Here is a 14,698-nt window from a genome sequence, read left to right on the forward strand (position 1 = left end):
GGAAAGGGGCATTCTCTGAATTCCCTGCTCGAACCGTCATATTTGTTTAGTTTTTATTTATTTATTTTTATTTATATGCTTGTTATCAGTTATGCACATTTCAGCATTTTATGTTATTTATACTTTATTAATGATTTATTGACCACAGATGCTGGAGAGACCCGTTTTGAAAATAAATAAATAGCCTAAATAAATAAATAACGTGGCCTTCCATTGTTGTGCCACATTTTGCTGTAACAAATGTAATACAAAGAGTTTAAATATGTTGGTATATTAACATTATATAATTAAAGGACACACAGAGTTAGGAAATGTAAAATATAGTGACCAAAACGTCTTCTCATACAGAGCATCTGTGTATTTTGCGCAACAAAATACATAACTGCCGTTTATTCCACTGTAAATTTACCCCAAATGGTTAACAATGCACTTGTCGCGGTCTAGTTGTAGGATCGCCAACATTATTTTGTCATTTTCCCTCGCAACTTGACTACTTGAAGGACGTTTGCCTGCAGAATATCACTGTATAACGAGAAATTACAACCAACATTTTAATAGCTTTCTGTGAACTACGGATGGATAATTATTCATTGTCATATATCTGCCTCTGGTTTTCCGCTTTGATAAATTGATATTATTATTGCTTCTAATTTAAGTAATTTCCTGCTACTGCTATATCGACATAATATTTTTCTGTATACTGGATAACGTATAGAGGTATGGACATTAGTCTATTATTCATTTATTGATCTTAAGACTTCGACTTGTATTGGATGCTCAAGTGAACAGGCCTCTGCAATTCAAACAAATGTAACATTGAACTTTAATATAACGCTTGTTTGTCAAAAGATTGTCACAATATTTGACCGTGCAATTGAGAGCTTAACTGATCCAGAAGCATTTTTTCAAACATATTTCACCGTAGACTGTGATCCTCAAACAAAATCCCACTGCACAGACGACCGTGCTGTTGATCCATAGAGGTGTCAAGCACGAGCAATCTCAAGCACATATAGTTCTCAAGTAGCCTACATGCGTACAACAATAACCAACCTCATAATCACAAGTCATCTGCATGGTTTAGTTCAAAATCATATATCTTATTAAACAGTCGTTTTAAATTCCACTAGTCTTGTGCTATAAATGGCAAATTGGTAAAATAATCCAACACGCAGTCTAGGAGCTAATGGATCCCATCTATTTTTTCTTGAAAATAATAAACTCATTCCATGTCCATTATCTCCGTTTAAGAATTAATTTGATCATTATGGTGGGCTAATCTACTGCTCTATGGGTCGGCTAGAGCGGGCAGGACCCTGTTTAATTGATTGACTAATTGATTGGGGGTGTGCCCTCGCCCCACCCCTGACTCGTGTCTCGAGGGCAGCTGTGGCTCTGCCACATTAGCTCTCGTTAGCGTTTTCTAAAGGCTGGCGACACTTAACAAATGCTCTGGCTTTGTCGTGGTGACAGATCGCGGACACCTAATGGAGCAGAGGGAGCCAGGGTTGAGCGGTCCCGACTACACATTTCAAAGGTCGGCAGTGATGCCCTGCACACATGGGTCTCCCAACCACAGACTAACTGAGCCATACCAGTGAAAAACAGCTACATTTTGGTTTAAAATAATTAATAGCAATTATATTTATTATTTTTGTGATGAAAATCTATAGGCCTATATCCAAAAAAAAAAAAAAACTAATAAATAACATCTAATATATATGGAGAAAAAAAACTTCAGGCAAGAACTTAGAGCCATAACTATAAGAAGGGTGCTTGTTGAATTAACCACTAAAGAACCTTAATTTTGAAGAGTGTCTGATTAAAGTAGATTAAAGCTAGAACGAAAACATATCAATGGGTTTGAGTTTGATCTAGTAAGCCCCTGGAAGTAGGACACGTGCACTAGTCTGTACACGATGATGGAAACGATGTGGTTGAACTGTCACAATCTGCAACTCTGTTTGGAATGGTTGTTAAAGAGACCTATTGTGAGCGACCATATGCCCACACATATAGCCATTTAGTGCGTAATATATGTGGGTCTAGTTCACAGCGGCCCTACGATTTATGGCACATTCACATAAGGCGTGAAATCCGCAATGATCGTTAAAGAGCCGGTTTTATACGCTGCGCCTGTCAGCCGAGGCTGGATGGCTTAAAGGCCGTTTAGACATATTAAACAAAAACAAAAGGCTACACCAGAAATGTAGGCCTCTCACAGTATTATATATTCTACGTGTTTGCGGAGGAGAGAGTGGTATTGTCACAACTTTTTGAAGGCTGTTTAAATTGATGTGAAAAAAAGCGCATTTGAGTGGGTGTGTGTGTGTGTGTGTGTGTGTGTGTGTGTGTGTGTTTGTGTTATCAAGATGCGTTTAATCTCCAAAGTTGTATTTCTGTTATTGATTATGAGCAATATTATCTATGTGTTTCCCAAACATACACATGAGCTCTGGCAAAAAAAATAAAAAATGTTTTCCGCTAGAAAGACAGATGAAGTCATGGGCGCCTTTGATCTGATAATCAAGCTTCGATAAATATTAAACACGTGTGTATTATGATATATGGCATGTCCAACTTTAAGATAAGGAAATTACCAGAGAAAATTATATCAATAAATTTTCTAAGTATAAACGCTGATTATGTTTCGATTTTCATTCAAGATTCAGAGGCTGGTCTTTTCCTCAAATGGTTTTGCAGAGAGAGAGAGAGAGAGAGAGAGAGAGAGAGAGAGTGAGGGAGCAGGCGGGAAGCTCAAGCCCTGAAGGTGTACAATTTATGTAATCTACGACTGGGAAATGAATTGGGTAATTTATTGGAAAACAGAAAGTCAAGAAGATTGGATCAGTATAGTTCAACCAAGGGCTTCTATTCATCAAGATCCAATTAACAACCTTACCATTGAGTCTTAATGGGTTTCCAATCTACTGCTCTGATATACTCATCAATCCCTGAGGGAGAAATTAAGCGAATCGACTGCCCCTCGGCGTTGTGGTGTCATTCCTCTCCGCAACTATATGTCAAATTAAAAACACAATTAAAATTTAAACTGTTTCAATCAGAGGCTGCCCTGCAACCTATGTTTCACTTAATAGAACTTTGATGGAAATCGGATGCTCGCTTTCAATCACAAAGGCAAATAGACAAGGTGGGTCAAGAAAAGAAGAGATCCTTCTCCCTGAATAACATCAAAACATTTCGAGAAAGTAAGCAAAGATAGGCCCGCTCCCTCTCTAGCGTTATACATTGGATTGAGTTCACGTTCTCGTTGTGATAGATATTGTGGGTTAATGTGCTTTGCAGAGCGCTGAAAAACATTTTCCCTACACAGCGAAAGATAATTCAATAGGGCAGATTATACTCCATTTTGTCATTTCATCCTGTGACGCAGTGAGCTGCTATCCTATCCGTTCGAAAATGTGAGGTCGGCTAACTAAACATTGTGTTTGATCGAAATTGTTAACTAATCGTTCCATCCGTTTTGAATAGCCAGGCTTTGATTAGCTAACAGCCCCGTCATATTCACAAAGAAAACACTATTACGCAAACAGAAATAATTACAGCCAGAAAGAGATTACTTGTGAACAAATTATGTGAGGGGATTGTTTAAATCCACTATTTGTTCAAAGTTTTGTTCTTCTAGTTCTGTCTTCTAATGCGCAAAGTGTAGGCTATTTTATCTGTTTACCCCACCTTCTTCTTTGCATAAATATGGTCACATGGAAATTATCGAGTTATAGGCTACATATTTTTTTCGGTTTATGACAGTGGATCAAGGTCATCAGTAAGCCAATAGGAAAAAAGAACTGTTAACAATGCCCTTGATTTGAAACAATATTTTACAGACGTTACCCGATCAATAGGCTACTCGACAGGCGATAATGCCTCTGCGATCTATTAATTCACCGTAATGGGCTCGCGCTGAGCTTGCATTATATTATATGTCAATAAAGGAGTTATGATTATTAGGCGGCGGTATTTGTGCTCTTGGTTGAGTGCTCAGACCGTACGCAGAGTTGATTTCGACTTTACAGAGGAAGAGTGCAACAGGAAGTACAGTACTTGTCAATGAGTCTGACTGACCCATATTAAAATTCTCTCGACACTGGTCCCTGTTTATGCGTGTAGTAGGCTACATGTTGACTGTAGAACTTCTGTAATTGTTGTGACAAACTAGGCTATTCGGCTTCATTTAATTCATAAAAAATATTTTCTTTCGGAATAGGATAAGTATTTCTGAAATAAGCATCGAACCTTAGGCTAAGCCTTAAATTTATTAGTTTGAGGTAGGCTATCTGAGCATTTTAGACGTATCGTTTTAAAGAGGAGTTACTATTTTTGTTGTTGTGGTAAATAATGATAATAATAATAATGTTTTTTTTAATTATTAATGAGGTTGTCCAACATTTTCCACTCAAGTCTATATATATAGACATATACACTTGAGTGGAAAAGTAGGCTTAAGGTTTGTAGCTACAGCTAAATGGGTCGTTTTTCAATTTTTGCACGCATTTTACAGCACCAGCAGTAAACTCATTACGTTTTTGACCACGCTTTTACACCTAAAATACAACGCATAACAAATGAGCACGGTTTTTACTCTTCCTTCTCTATCTCTCTCACTCATACAGTCACACACACACACTCTCTCTCTCTCTCTCTCTCTCTCTCGCTCTCTCTCTCTCTCTTTCTCTCTCACACACACACACACAAAGAGCGGTGAAACTCTTAATGCAATTCCGCCAGCTCTCACCGATAATTATACGGTCTTATTGGCAACGCAATTTTGCAAATCATCGCTTGTAGAGTCCGCCAGATTTAAAGGTGCACCTGCTTGTAATTGAAATGGTAATGGGTAGTATTTCATCTTGTTTGGAAGTTAGTGAAACAATTCCGGGTTTGCTGAACCGTTTATTAGCTCATCGTACATACTGAATAAAATATGCTTAAAAAAAAAAAGGATAATTAAAAAAAAAATTCTTTAATGTTTAGCAAAGCGCACTAAAAAACATGATTTATTCATAAATAAACTAATTAGCCCACTTAATGATTTAATTAATACATTATATATTAATTTATTAACATCCCTAGCATACGTTCGTTGTTTTGTAGGTAATACAGAACTATTTCCATATAATTTTATAATAGTTAGGTTATATAGGCTAAAGGCTACATTGCGCCGCCTCTAATTGGGACTAAAATTATTAGCCTATATAGTGCGATCTTATGTCAGTTTTGTCTCCCATGTTAATATCTTATTTTATATATAGGCCTAGCTTATATTATTTACTGAAAATCATATTTTATCACTATTCATGCGAGTGCATTAGTCATGCAGCATGTCACACATGAACATTATAAATTGTGAGACATCAAAGAAGCCTTCTCGTTATGCCTCAAGCAGTCGTGCCACAAAGTCAGGTTAGTCACTCAAGACATGTAGACTTAAATAGTCTCCGTTTATTTCACAACAGCAATACAATGTAAAAAAGCTATTACTGTACAAATGACACCTTTCCTCATTTTGGTTCGTTAAATCTGTACATGTACATATACATCTGTAAATAATATAGATAAAAGTAAAAGTTTTTAATTCTTCGTGTCTGTGTGTCTTCAGTTTAACTGTGGGTTAATTTCTGTCAGATATAGCCCATATGATTGTCCATTGAACGCGGGACCAAAATCTTTTTCATCGGTTATTTTTTTAATTTAAGAACCTACTCTGTCTTAATATGTAGATCATAGACAGTAGTAGCCTGTTGCACATCCGTGCCAGGGCTGTGAGATTTTTCTGTGCTATAAAGAAATTCAACCATGTGTATAAAACCTTTGCTTTGACGTATCAACAAGTTGATTTGAGATAGTCATAGATAGTCATAGATAAACCGTAGCAGGTGTAATAATAATGTCAATAATAATAATGGCAGTAAATTAACAGAGTCACTGTAATTCACCACCAACCAACATCAACATTATAAATATAGGCCTCTAAACATTCTCCTTATTCATTTGTAGTTTTATGGGTAGTTTTTTATGCGTTATAAAAAAAATGTAGGACTCAAATGCATGATATTGCGTCTTTGTTTGTTTATTTTCTTTCTTTTTTAATTATTTTCTAAAAAAAAATAATAATAATAATTCGTCTCTTGGTTTAATTTGCCCCTGTTCTCTTTCTCTCTTCTCGAGTCTTTGTAAAATAGTTTTAGTTACATAGTTACATAAAAAAAGTAATGTCTAGTCCTCTCAAACCGGTCTGAGGAGGGGTACGGAGGTGACGATGGGATGCGAGTAGTAAACCGGATGAGGGAAGGTCAGCAGCGGCTGGCTTACGGGCACGTTGCCCGCTGTGTTGGAGCTCTCAGATACCGAGTTCTCGTGATACAGGATGGGTACTCTCACAATCCTTTGCGCCGCTGCGTGGCTTAGGTTGGCGGCCTCTAGCTCTGCGGCCAGCTGACGTTTCCATTTGTTTCTGCGGTTTTGAAACCAGATTTTGACTTGGGTCTCTGTGAGGTGAAGCGAGGCAGCAAGGCCCGCGCGCTCTGAGCTGCTGAGGTAGCGTTTCATGTCGAAGGTGGACTCCAGCTGGAACACCTGACTCCGCGAGAACACCGTGCGAGTTTTCTTCTTCCGGCAAGGTTTCTTGTCCGCGCCGTCGTCACCCTTCTTCCAGTCGTCCACACCGCCTTCTTTTTTACCCTCTTCAGTGTCGCTCTCCTCGAGGACAATCTCGTCTCCACTTTTGATGTCGTCTTCATCGTCCTTGGCATCCGGGTCTGATTTGAGAACGAGCTCGGGTGAATCTCGGTCATTGCCTGTGATCGGTGAGGAGACCCTCGCTTTTTGTGCTGCTACAGTAGGAGAGCTCAAATTAGCATTCGTTTTCTTTCAGGAACACATTCATATCAAGTTCACAGGTCACGTCACTTTGCCACATGACAGGTGCAAACAAGTGTGGATCGTATAGCCTACTGTCCAAATCTCAATGTATTCACATTTAAACATCGTATTTTAAAAATAAGATAATTTCAAAACATCACACTTTCATATTTATAAAGAACGAAAACAGCTTATGTAAATTTATACCTGTAGGCTTAAATTATTTAGGCTATAACATGTCCAGAAACATTTTCCAAACTATGGGGTGACTTGCTTCTCATTAACACTGCATTAAGTATGCAACAACATTTGCTAGCAGAGCTACGCTATTATATATGATAAATCATAACAAATCAATGCACACGACACAAAAGGCTGTTCTTAGAGCTCAAACCTTACCTTCCGCTCTGTGGAGATGCGCAGATGCACTGAGTGTGTACGGGTACCACCACGCCGAGGCACGCTCAAGATAAGCCGGTAACGCAAAGCGATGGGTCGGCAACTCAAAGCGAGGAAAGTTTAATTCCCCAACCTGAGAGAACGAGAAGGTGCCATCAAGTCCTGCTTTAGTTGATGCCAAAATAGGCTTAGGCTTTGGCGGCTTACTGTCAGAATTTAGAAGATTTTTAATGAAAAATGGAGAGTCTTTCGCCGAAGCACATGTATCCTGGGTTGTTTCGGGCATGCTGGCTTGAAATTCGGGGTTATATTGTTTTCTGAAAAAGGCTAAATAATAATAATACAAAAATAAAAGAAAAAAATTTAGGGAAAAAAAAAGGTTACAGTTTGAAGGTCCTTGGTAAACTCTTCCACTAGTGGGAACTTGTTTACGGTCAGCACTGACGTTAAAACGAAAGACAGTAATGCGGAGCGAGATAAACAATATTAATCTTGCTGATCATCTTCCGAGAGTTCCTTGGTGAAAATGATGCTCACTGCGTCCGTATGGCGCCAGATGCTAATGATGAAATAAAAATGTCACCCGAGTTAAATGCAGAAAGTATACGGCGATTGGGCACGTACAATAGCAAATGGGATGAAGGGAGAGATGGGAAGTGGAGAGTCTGGAGAGAGGAGGGGCCTCCCAGACCCTTCGCGTTGGCTGTTGGGCTGAGGGTTCTCTTCTGTCATTGGTCTTATATAGTCCAATTAGGTGGCAAATGAGGACGAACCATTAACACAAAGGAACAAGGATTTAGCTCAAGCGGTGCGCCGTTGAAGGCAATAGCGAAAAGTAGGACACGAGCATTGCAAAGTTACAGTTGACTTTATTTTTATTTTTTATTTTTTATCAGTGTATCTCTAAAAAATGTTTACAGACCTTATACATTTTTGCATAAAAACCTTGATACACAGGTTTAAACTGCAGTTAGGGGCAGAGATATGGAATTGAACCAATGAATAAGAAGAAATAGTGCCAGTGTTGTAAGAAAATTAAATTTTCTTTTTTTTTCTCGCATAGAACATAAGCAAATAAACTAAAGCATAAGTCAAACCCAAGTAGCCTATGTCTAATAGTAGAATTGTAGATGCAAATAATTCGTACGAGTAGCCTAGCTATAGGCTACTTAAACAAGAATTTGTAGCTATACTAAAATGTTACAGCATTTTAACATTGTATGAAACCCTTTCGTATATAATACTGTAAACAATATGGAAAGTTTTCATTATGTTTGCACAGGTAATTTTTAGGTAAAGCAGGTATTTAAAAAAATAATTATCACATCAAAATCATCCATCCATCCATTTTTCTAAGCATTACTGTTTTAAACTCAAATATTTAATTTGTTTTCATTGCAATAAATTTAAACGGTCGAACCGGTTTTTTTATTTATTATTATTATTATTTTTATTTGTAACTCTTTACCATCAATAGGCTACGTGCAGAGTTCGAAATATTAATAGTTTATGGACTTCACATTCGTTTGTTTTAAGGTTAAGTTTTATTGTAAAGTTTAGCACAATTTAAAATAAAACAAACGAACTACAAAATTAAGCACAACATCTCAGCAAATAAAAATTAAACCAGTAGGTCACGAGGTCATACATTTGGTGCCACTAAATGTTGAGTTTGTTTGGCAGCAGCACAGTGTCACTTTAAAAAACATCAGTGAACACATGGCCTGTCATCAAGTTGCCAACGTCCATCTTTAATCAAAACCGTTTTCTTGGTGTCGTCTTATGAAAAACGATAATTTTGATTCCATAATTATTAACAAGAGTGAAATTGATGCCAAAAGCCACTAATTGAACGAGACGAGAGCGTCCTCTACGGGTTATAGAGAATTACTGCATTCTTGCAAAACAGACTGTAAGTCAAGTCAGCAAACCAATCAAATCCATCTTGCAGCTGTAAAAGTACTAAGACAAACTAAGCCCTTTAACAATATAGCTAGATCGACAGAGTAATTTAGTCTTGGACATAATAAAACGGTGATTATGATGACAATAGCAGTGTTATTGTTGTTGTTAATTATATAACTGCTAATAATAGTAATAGCACATTTAAAGAGTAAATGCATGGGAGTTACAATTTAATCAGAACTGCTGTCACATCTGATTATGATATTATTGACTGCTGTTAATTTTAAGCTGGCACGTGATCCGAATTTTGCTAGTTTAATTGTCAGAAGTGGTGGCATGAAACAACACAGACAATAGTTTTCTAAATACCAATGTTATTTTTCATGTAAATAGGGTTAGTTTTATTTTGTCGAAATAGTCCAATTAAATTATAGGATTGGTGAAGACAAGATATTGAGTCGGTTTGACATAGCAGCTAGAAGCCCAATTTAGTTTGTAAGAAGCTTAAGTTTTATCATAGAAAATAAAATGAAGACCAAGTAAAATATGCCATGCAACAGTTAAAACGGTCTTTTGATCATTTACCAGTGTACTTTCATTGCATGTTTATCATCAAAATCAAAGATCAAATAAATCGTTCCCTAGCGCCATCATCAGGTGTTTGGTTGAAAAGTAAATTATGTTACAAAAATATGTTATTTCTATGCAAAGTTGCCATAATTTGTAAGATTGTTAATTATCCTAAATTACAAATGCTCATATAATGCAAATATTTCAACAAAAAAAACTGATAGCAGCCACATCTTCAAAATACATATCGGCTATGTTTTTAACACCTTGGAATAAAATAAAACAGATTTATTAGCAAAAGAATAATGAGATTTAGAAGGTCTAAGGCAGGACTAATTAATTGAGTGTAACTAAACAGCAAATGAATGTTTCATACAAAGAGTTTTATCCGTGAATAATCATAATGGACGTTACAAACTACAGTAGAGTCAGTGTTCGCTGCATGCCTTTATTAAGGGCTTGTGCCATGTAGACTATGTGTAGATATTTCATATTAGTCTTCGTCTCGGCTCTTTGTGTCTCTGCCTGGTGGGAAGACATAATGTTCCATGACTTTTAGATTATTTATTTCAGAGCGTGGCATTATTGATTATTTTACCGGGAAAATTACGAATGGCAGAACGGAATGACACGGTTAGCAGGTTCTATTAAAGAAATGATAGTATTGCTCATGGTTTGTTAAAAGGTCCAGTTTAGATACTTTATAGGTTTACATCCATCATCGTCTAACGAGCCCTGGAGATGAGAAAAGCGCGCCGTGCGGTGACAATGACCCAACAACACCGCTAACTTCGCGCTGTAATTGCCCACGTAGGCTATTATATATAGATTTTTGTTTTGATATCTTGTGAGTTTCTCTCGTCTGGTCGAAATTGTGATAAAAGACATGAGTAGCCTATAAAATCGAAAAGCACCACACGGTGAAAAATCTGCAAGGATGAATTCTAAACCTTTATCTCCTGTGTATACGATTGTGTATACATACGCCTGTTGGATCTTAGGGCATGCCAAAGCTACTACATCACTAAAAAGCATTATAATTATTTTAAAGGTCTATTTTGTAAATGGTATTTAAATTTGGGGTACCCAGATTTTCTATGGAGATATATATATATATATATATATATATATATATATATATATATATATATATATATATATATATATATATATATATATATTTTTTTTATATATATTTATATAGATTTTGCCATACTAATAATGTGTATACCCTGAATGCACCTTAAGTTGCTGTGGATAACAGCATATGGGCTTATGCCAAATTCATTAATATGCTAAAATAGTTTTCTAAATAGCATTATCACCCTCACTTTAAAATCTTTTGATTTGTTTAACTGACTTATACAAAATGACCACTGCATGCTCTCTCCCAGTGCATTAATGTCCGGCACTATTGAAACGAGGCATTAAAAGCTTGAAGGTCAGGCTGCTCGTCTCACTGTAATACACACAATGGATTTAAACATGGCATTAAAGTTGTAAAGGACTGACTGTGGCCTGGCCCTGACCTGGCCCACCTTAATTGGGATGGTGAAGCTATTGATTGGCTGAGAAATAGTTAGAGGCTCTGAGTTACAGTGTTATTAGCCAATTAGCCAAGTATCAGCAAGCAGATATTATACGCTCATTCGGTGTGGAGAAAAGAGCAGAATTCAATGTCACTTTGAGGAAGCTCTTGTCAAGTGGGTCACAGGTCAGTTCACGTCCAAAAGCTGGATCACCAGTGGACCATCAGGACCAAGGTTGTCCATCTACGCTCATACTACCACAGAAAGTGGAAATAAATAGTGGATATTTAATTCTAAAACTACTGAGAGCTATGATAGAAATAGTATTCAATTTAAGTTTTGGTGAACTAGCACTTTAAACTTTGATAAAGAATAGAATCTTTAGTTAGGATCTTTAGTTACATGTTAAATATATGGTCTATGTAATCATGCTTATTGTGCTAATTATGTATGGTATGAGTATCAAGAATGTGGTATCTGACACCTTGTGAACTGTAAATGCTGCTTACAGGTACAGATATGTCAGGTTCCCCTGACCCTGAGTGTCCTACATCGATGCAATTATCTGTTTCTTCCTTGTGCCAACCAAGAGCTAAAAGACCCCATTCATTCTTTTTGACATGGCTGAATTTGTGGAATGGCTTTGCAGCACCTGTCCAGGTTCTCTCTCTCTCTCTGTCTCACACACACACACACACACACACACACACACACACACACACACACACACACACACACACGCGCACACACACACACACACACACACACACACACACACACACACACACACACACACACACACACACAGATGATTCCTTAGAATACCCAGGTGTGAGCGTTCTTGGGCCAAGCGTTCTGACCGTGTGTCATTACAGTGCTGTAATCGGGTTGAGGCAACAGTGGCTTCTCATCAGTGTCTGAAGGGAGATAGAGATATGGGGCCCGTTACAAATGGCCCAAATGCTCAGGCTCTGAAGAAGCCCATCAATAAAGCAATTTCTGGTGTCATAACAGCAGTGCTTTTGCTAAAGCTAACCTTTCAAAAAACTTTCTCTCTGCAAAGCACTGCAGCCCCACCATTAGAGTCCTGCCTTGTGAATTTAATGGATTCCGTACAAATAATATTCCACCATAATGGAAAAGTTTGAGGTGGCTGAAGACGGATGAAGTCATAAACACCTATAATTGAGAATCAAAGACCGATAAATTTTAAACTGCTATCCATCCCACCCATCCCCCCCCCCCCTCTTTTTTTTTTTCCAGATGATGATCTATTTCATTCTGGCTGCAGGAAAATGGAGGAGATTATGGGTGGAAATTATAACAATAAATTTTCTAAACATACACCTTGATTATGCTTCGATTTTTTGGGGGAGGAGAGCAGCGAGAGAGAGAGAGCGAGAGACGGTTGGCCTGGTTGGCTGAAAGCTTGCTGGCTAAATGGCACCATAAAATAGCTTCTGTGTGCTGTTTCGCCCGGAGAGGCCAGGCGTGCCTGGAGGTGTCATTTTCTTCCCCTAAATGGGGGGAAATGAATTGTGTAATTTATTGCAAACTGAAGCACAGTGAGATTAGATCAGCATATCCCATCAAAGGCTCAACAATCAATCTGCTCTGCTTTAACAGCTTGAGAAGCATAAAAAAGGGCACCTAATGGCTTTCCAATCTAACAGATTGATAGACTTATCTGCTCCCAGGGGATGTATTAAGAAAATCGGCTACTTTCACACTCTTCCCCACCACTTCTGACAGAACCCACTTTTCCTCTCCCTTTCTTTCCCCACTCACAGCCCTGATTGTAGATATAGAGATATAAATACATTTCTATGAGATGTGGTTTAAAGGAGGGGAGGTCGGAGAGGAGAAAAAGGCAGAATGAAGAGAGAGCTTGATATTTGTTATTTAGATGAGCGTGGGGGTACATGGGGAGGGGGGAAGCTATTTAATGAGTTGATTATTGCTCGTTGTTTGGAGCCGAGATGGTGAGCAGTCACTCAGGGCCACTTATGATCACATATAAATGTGGCCATAGCAACCGACCTTTCTTGACTAGAAGAAACAGAGACACACGCTGTAATGGGGTGCATTAATCAAACAAACAGTACAGTAATTAAAACGGGTCATTTATAGGAGCGCTAATTTCATTGTCATGTCCACAGATACAAGCTTACATATAAATACTTCAACATTATTAATTTTATTATTATCATTAGCTATTAAATATGCATTTTAATTAAACTGAGGACTAATGCTAATAGCAGCTGTCATGCTCCGGAAAGGGATCTTCGTAGGAAATATTGTGGATTTAAATATCATTATATATATATATATATATATATATGATATATGTACACTAAAATGTGTGTATATAAATAAAGAAATAAAATATATTATTTATATTAACATAGAAATACATTAAATATCTAATACAGCAAAATATCTTTAAATATTGTATTTTATTATTTTATTTAACAAATTAATTTATTGATTAATTTATTGTTTTTACAAGCAGCATATTAACTTCATTAGATATTGTAGACACATAACGTTTGTCCAGAGCACCAGTACAGATTCCTAGTGCAGGTGTAGGATGACTCCTATTTGTCAGCCAGCCTGTCAAGATAAAATCTAAACCTCAAATACAGAGAGTGAATGAGATGCTATCAGCATGGACACAGTGAATAAAGATCTCCTACCTTCTACATAATTAAGCTGCTATTGCCACCGCTCAAAGGGAGCAATGAGAGGGGGTCGTCTTAGAGGAGAGAAAGAGAGAAATAAAAGACAGTGAAAGACTTCTATGGAAAAGTACTCATGATTGACATTCGCAGGGATCTTATTCTAAAAATGAAACTGGCTAAATAAAGCCTACTTCACTTGGACTGCTTAATAGAAAAATCGAATGAGATCCAGAGGAGTATAGAATTCATCTTGAATTAAAGATTAAAAGCCCTTGTTAGTGTCACCACACAAATCCATTTGAAATTTGATTTGAGAGACTCTTTTTATTCACCTCACATCATATGTTTTTGATGGCCATATTGGATCTCACATCTGATTTGTACCAGTCCTGGGGGCAGAGGGGCATTTTCTGCCCATAAATATCAGTCTAGCCCTACATGGACCACAAATCAATGGCAACCAAATTTAAATGATGTTCTCTCCCATTGCTATCAGGGGCGCTGCACAAGATCCCGGGCCCTATGCATAGGCAGTCCTAATGAAAGTATATATTAATGAAATAATGAAAGTATATATTCCAGACTTTTCAAGGGCCCTCTCTTCCTTTGGGGCCCTGGTAATCAGTACTGGTTTTACCCCCAGTCCGGCGCCCCTGCTTGCTATAACTATCAAACACACACACACACACACACACACACACACACACACACACACAAACACACACACACAAT

At 37.5% G+C, this 14,698-nt stretch overlaps 1 protein-coding gene across 1 annotated transcript; it reads right to left on the minus strand.

Moving 5' to 3' along the window:
- Nucleotides 1–6,136: 6,136 nt before the first annotated feature.
- Nucleotides 6,137–7,972, minus strand: LOC132112049 (homeobox protein HMX3-like). The gene is made up of 2 exons (XM_059519642.1): nt 7,282–7,972; nt 6,137–6,854 (listed from the first exon to the last, which is right to left on the minus strand). The coding sequence occupies exons 1-2, from the start codon at nt 7,565–7,567 to the stop codon at nt 6,247–6,249; spliced, it is 894 nt and encodes a 297-aa protein (XP_059375625.1). The 5' UTR covers nt 7,568–7,972; the 3' UTR covers nt 6,137–6,246.
- Between the last annotated feature and the right edge of the window lie 6,726 nt (nt 7,973–14,698).

Source organism: Carassius carassius, chromosome 31 (genome assembly GCF_963082965.1).
Source record: "Carassius carassius chromosome 31, fCarCar2.1, whole genome shotgun sequence".
NCBI lineage: Eukaryota > Metazoa > Chordata > Actinopteri > Cypriniformes > Cyprinidae > Carassius > Carassius carassius.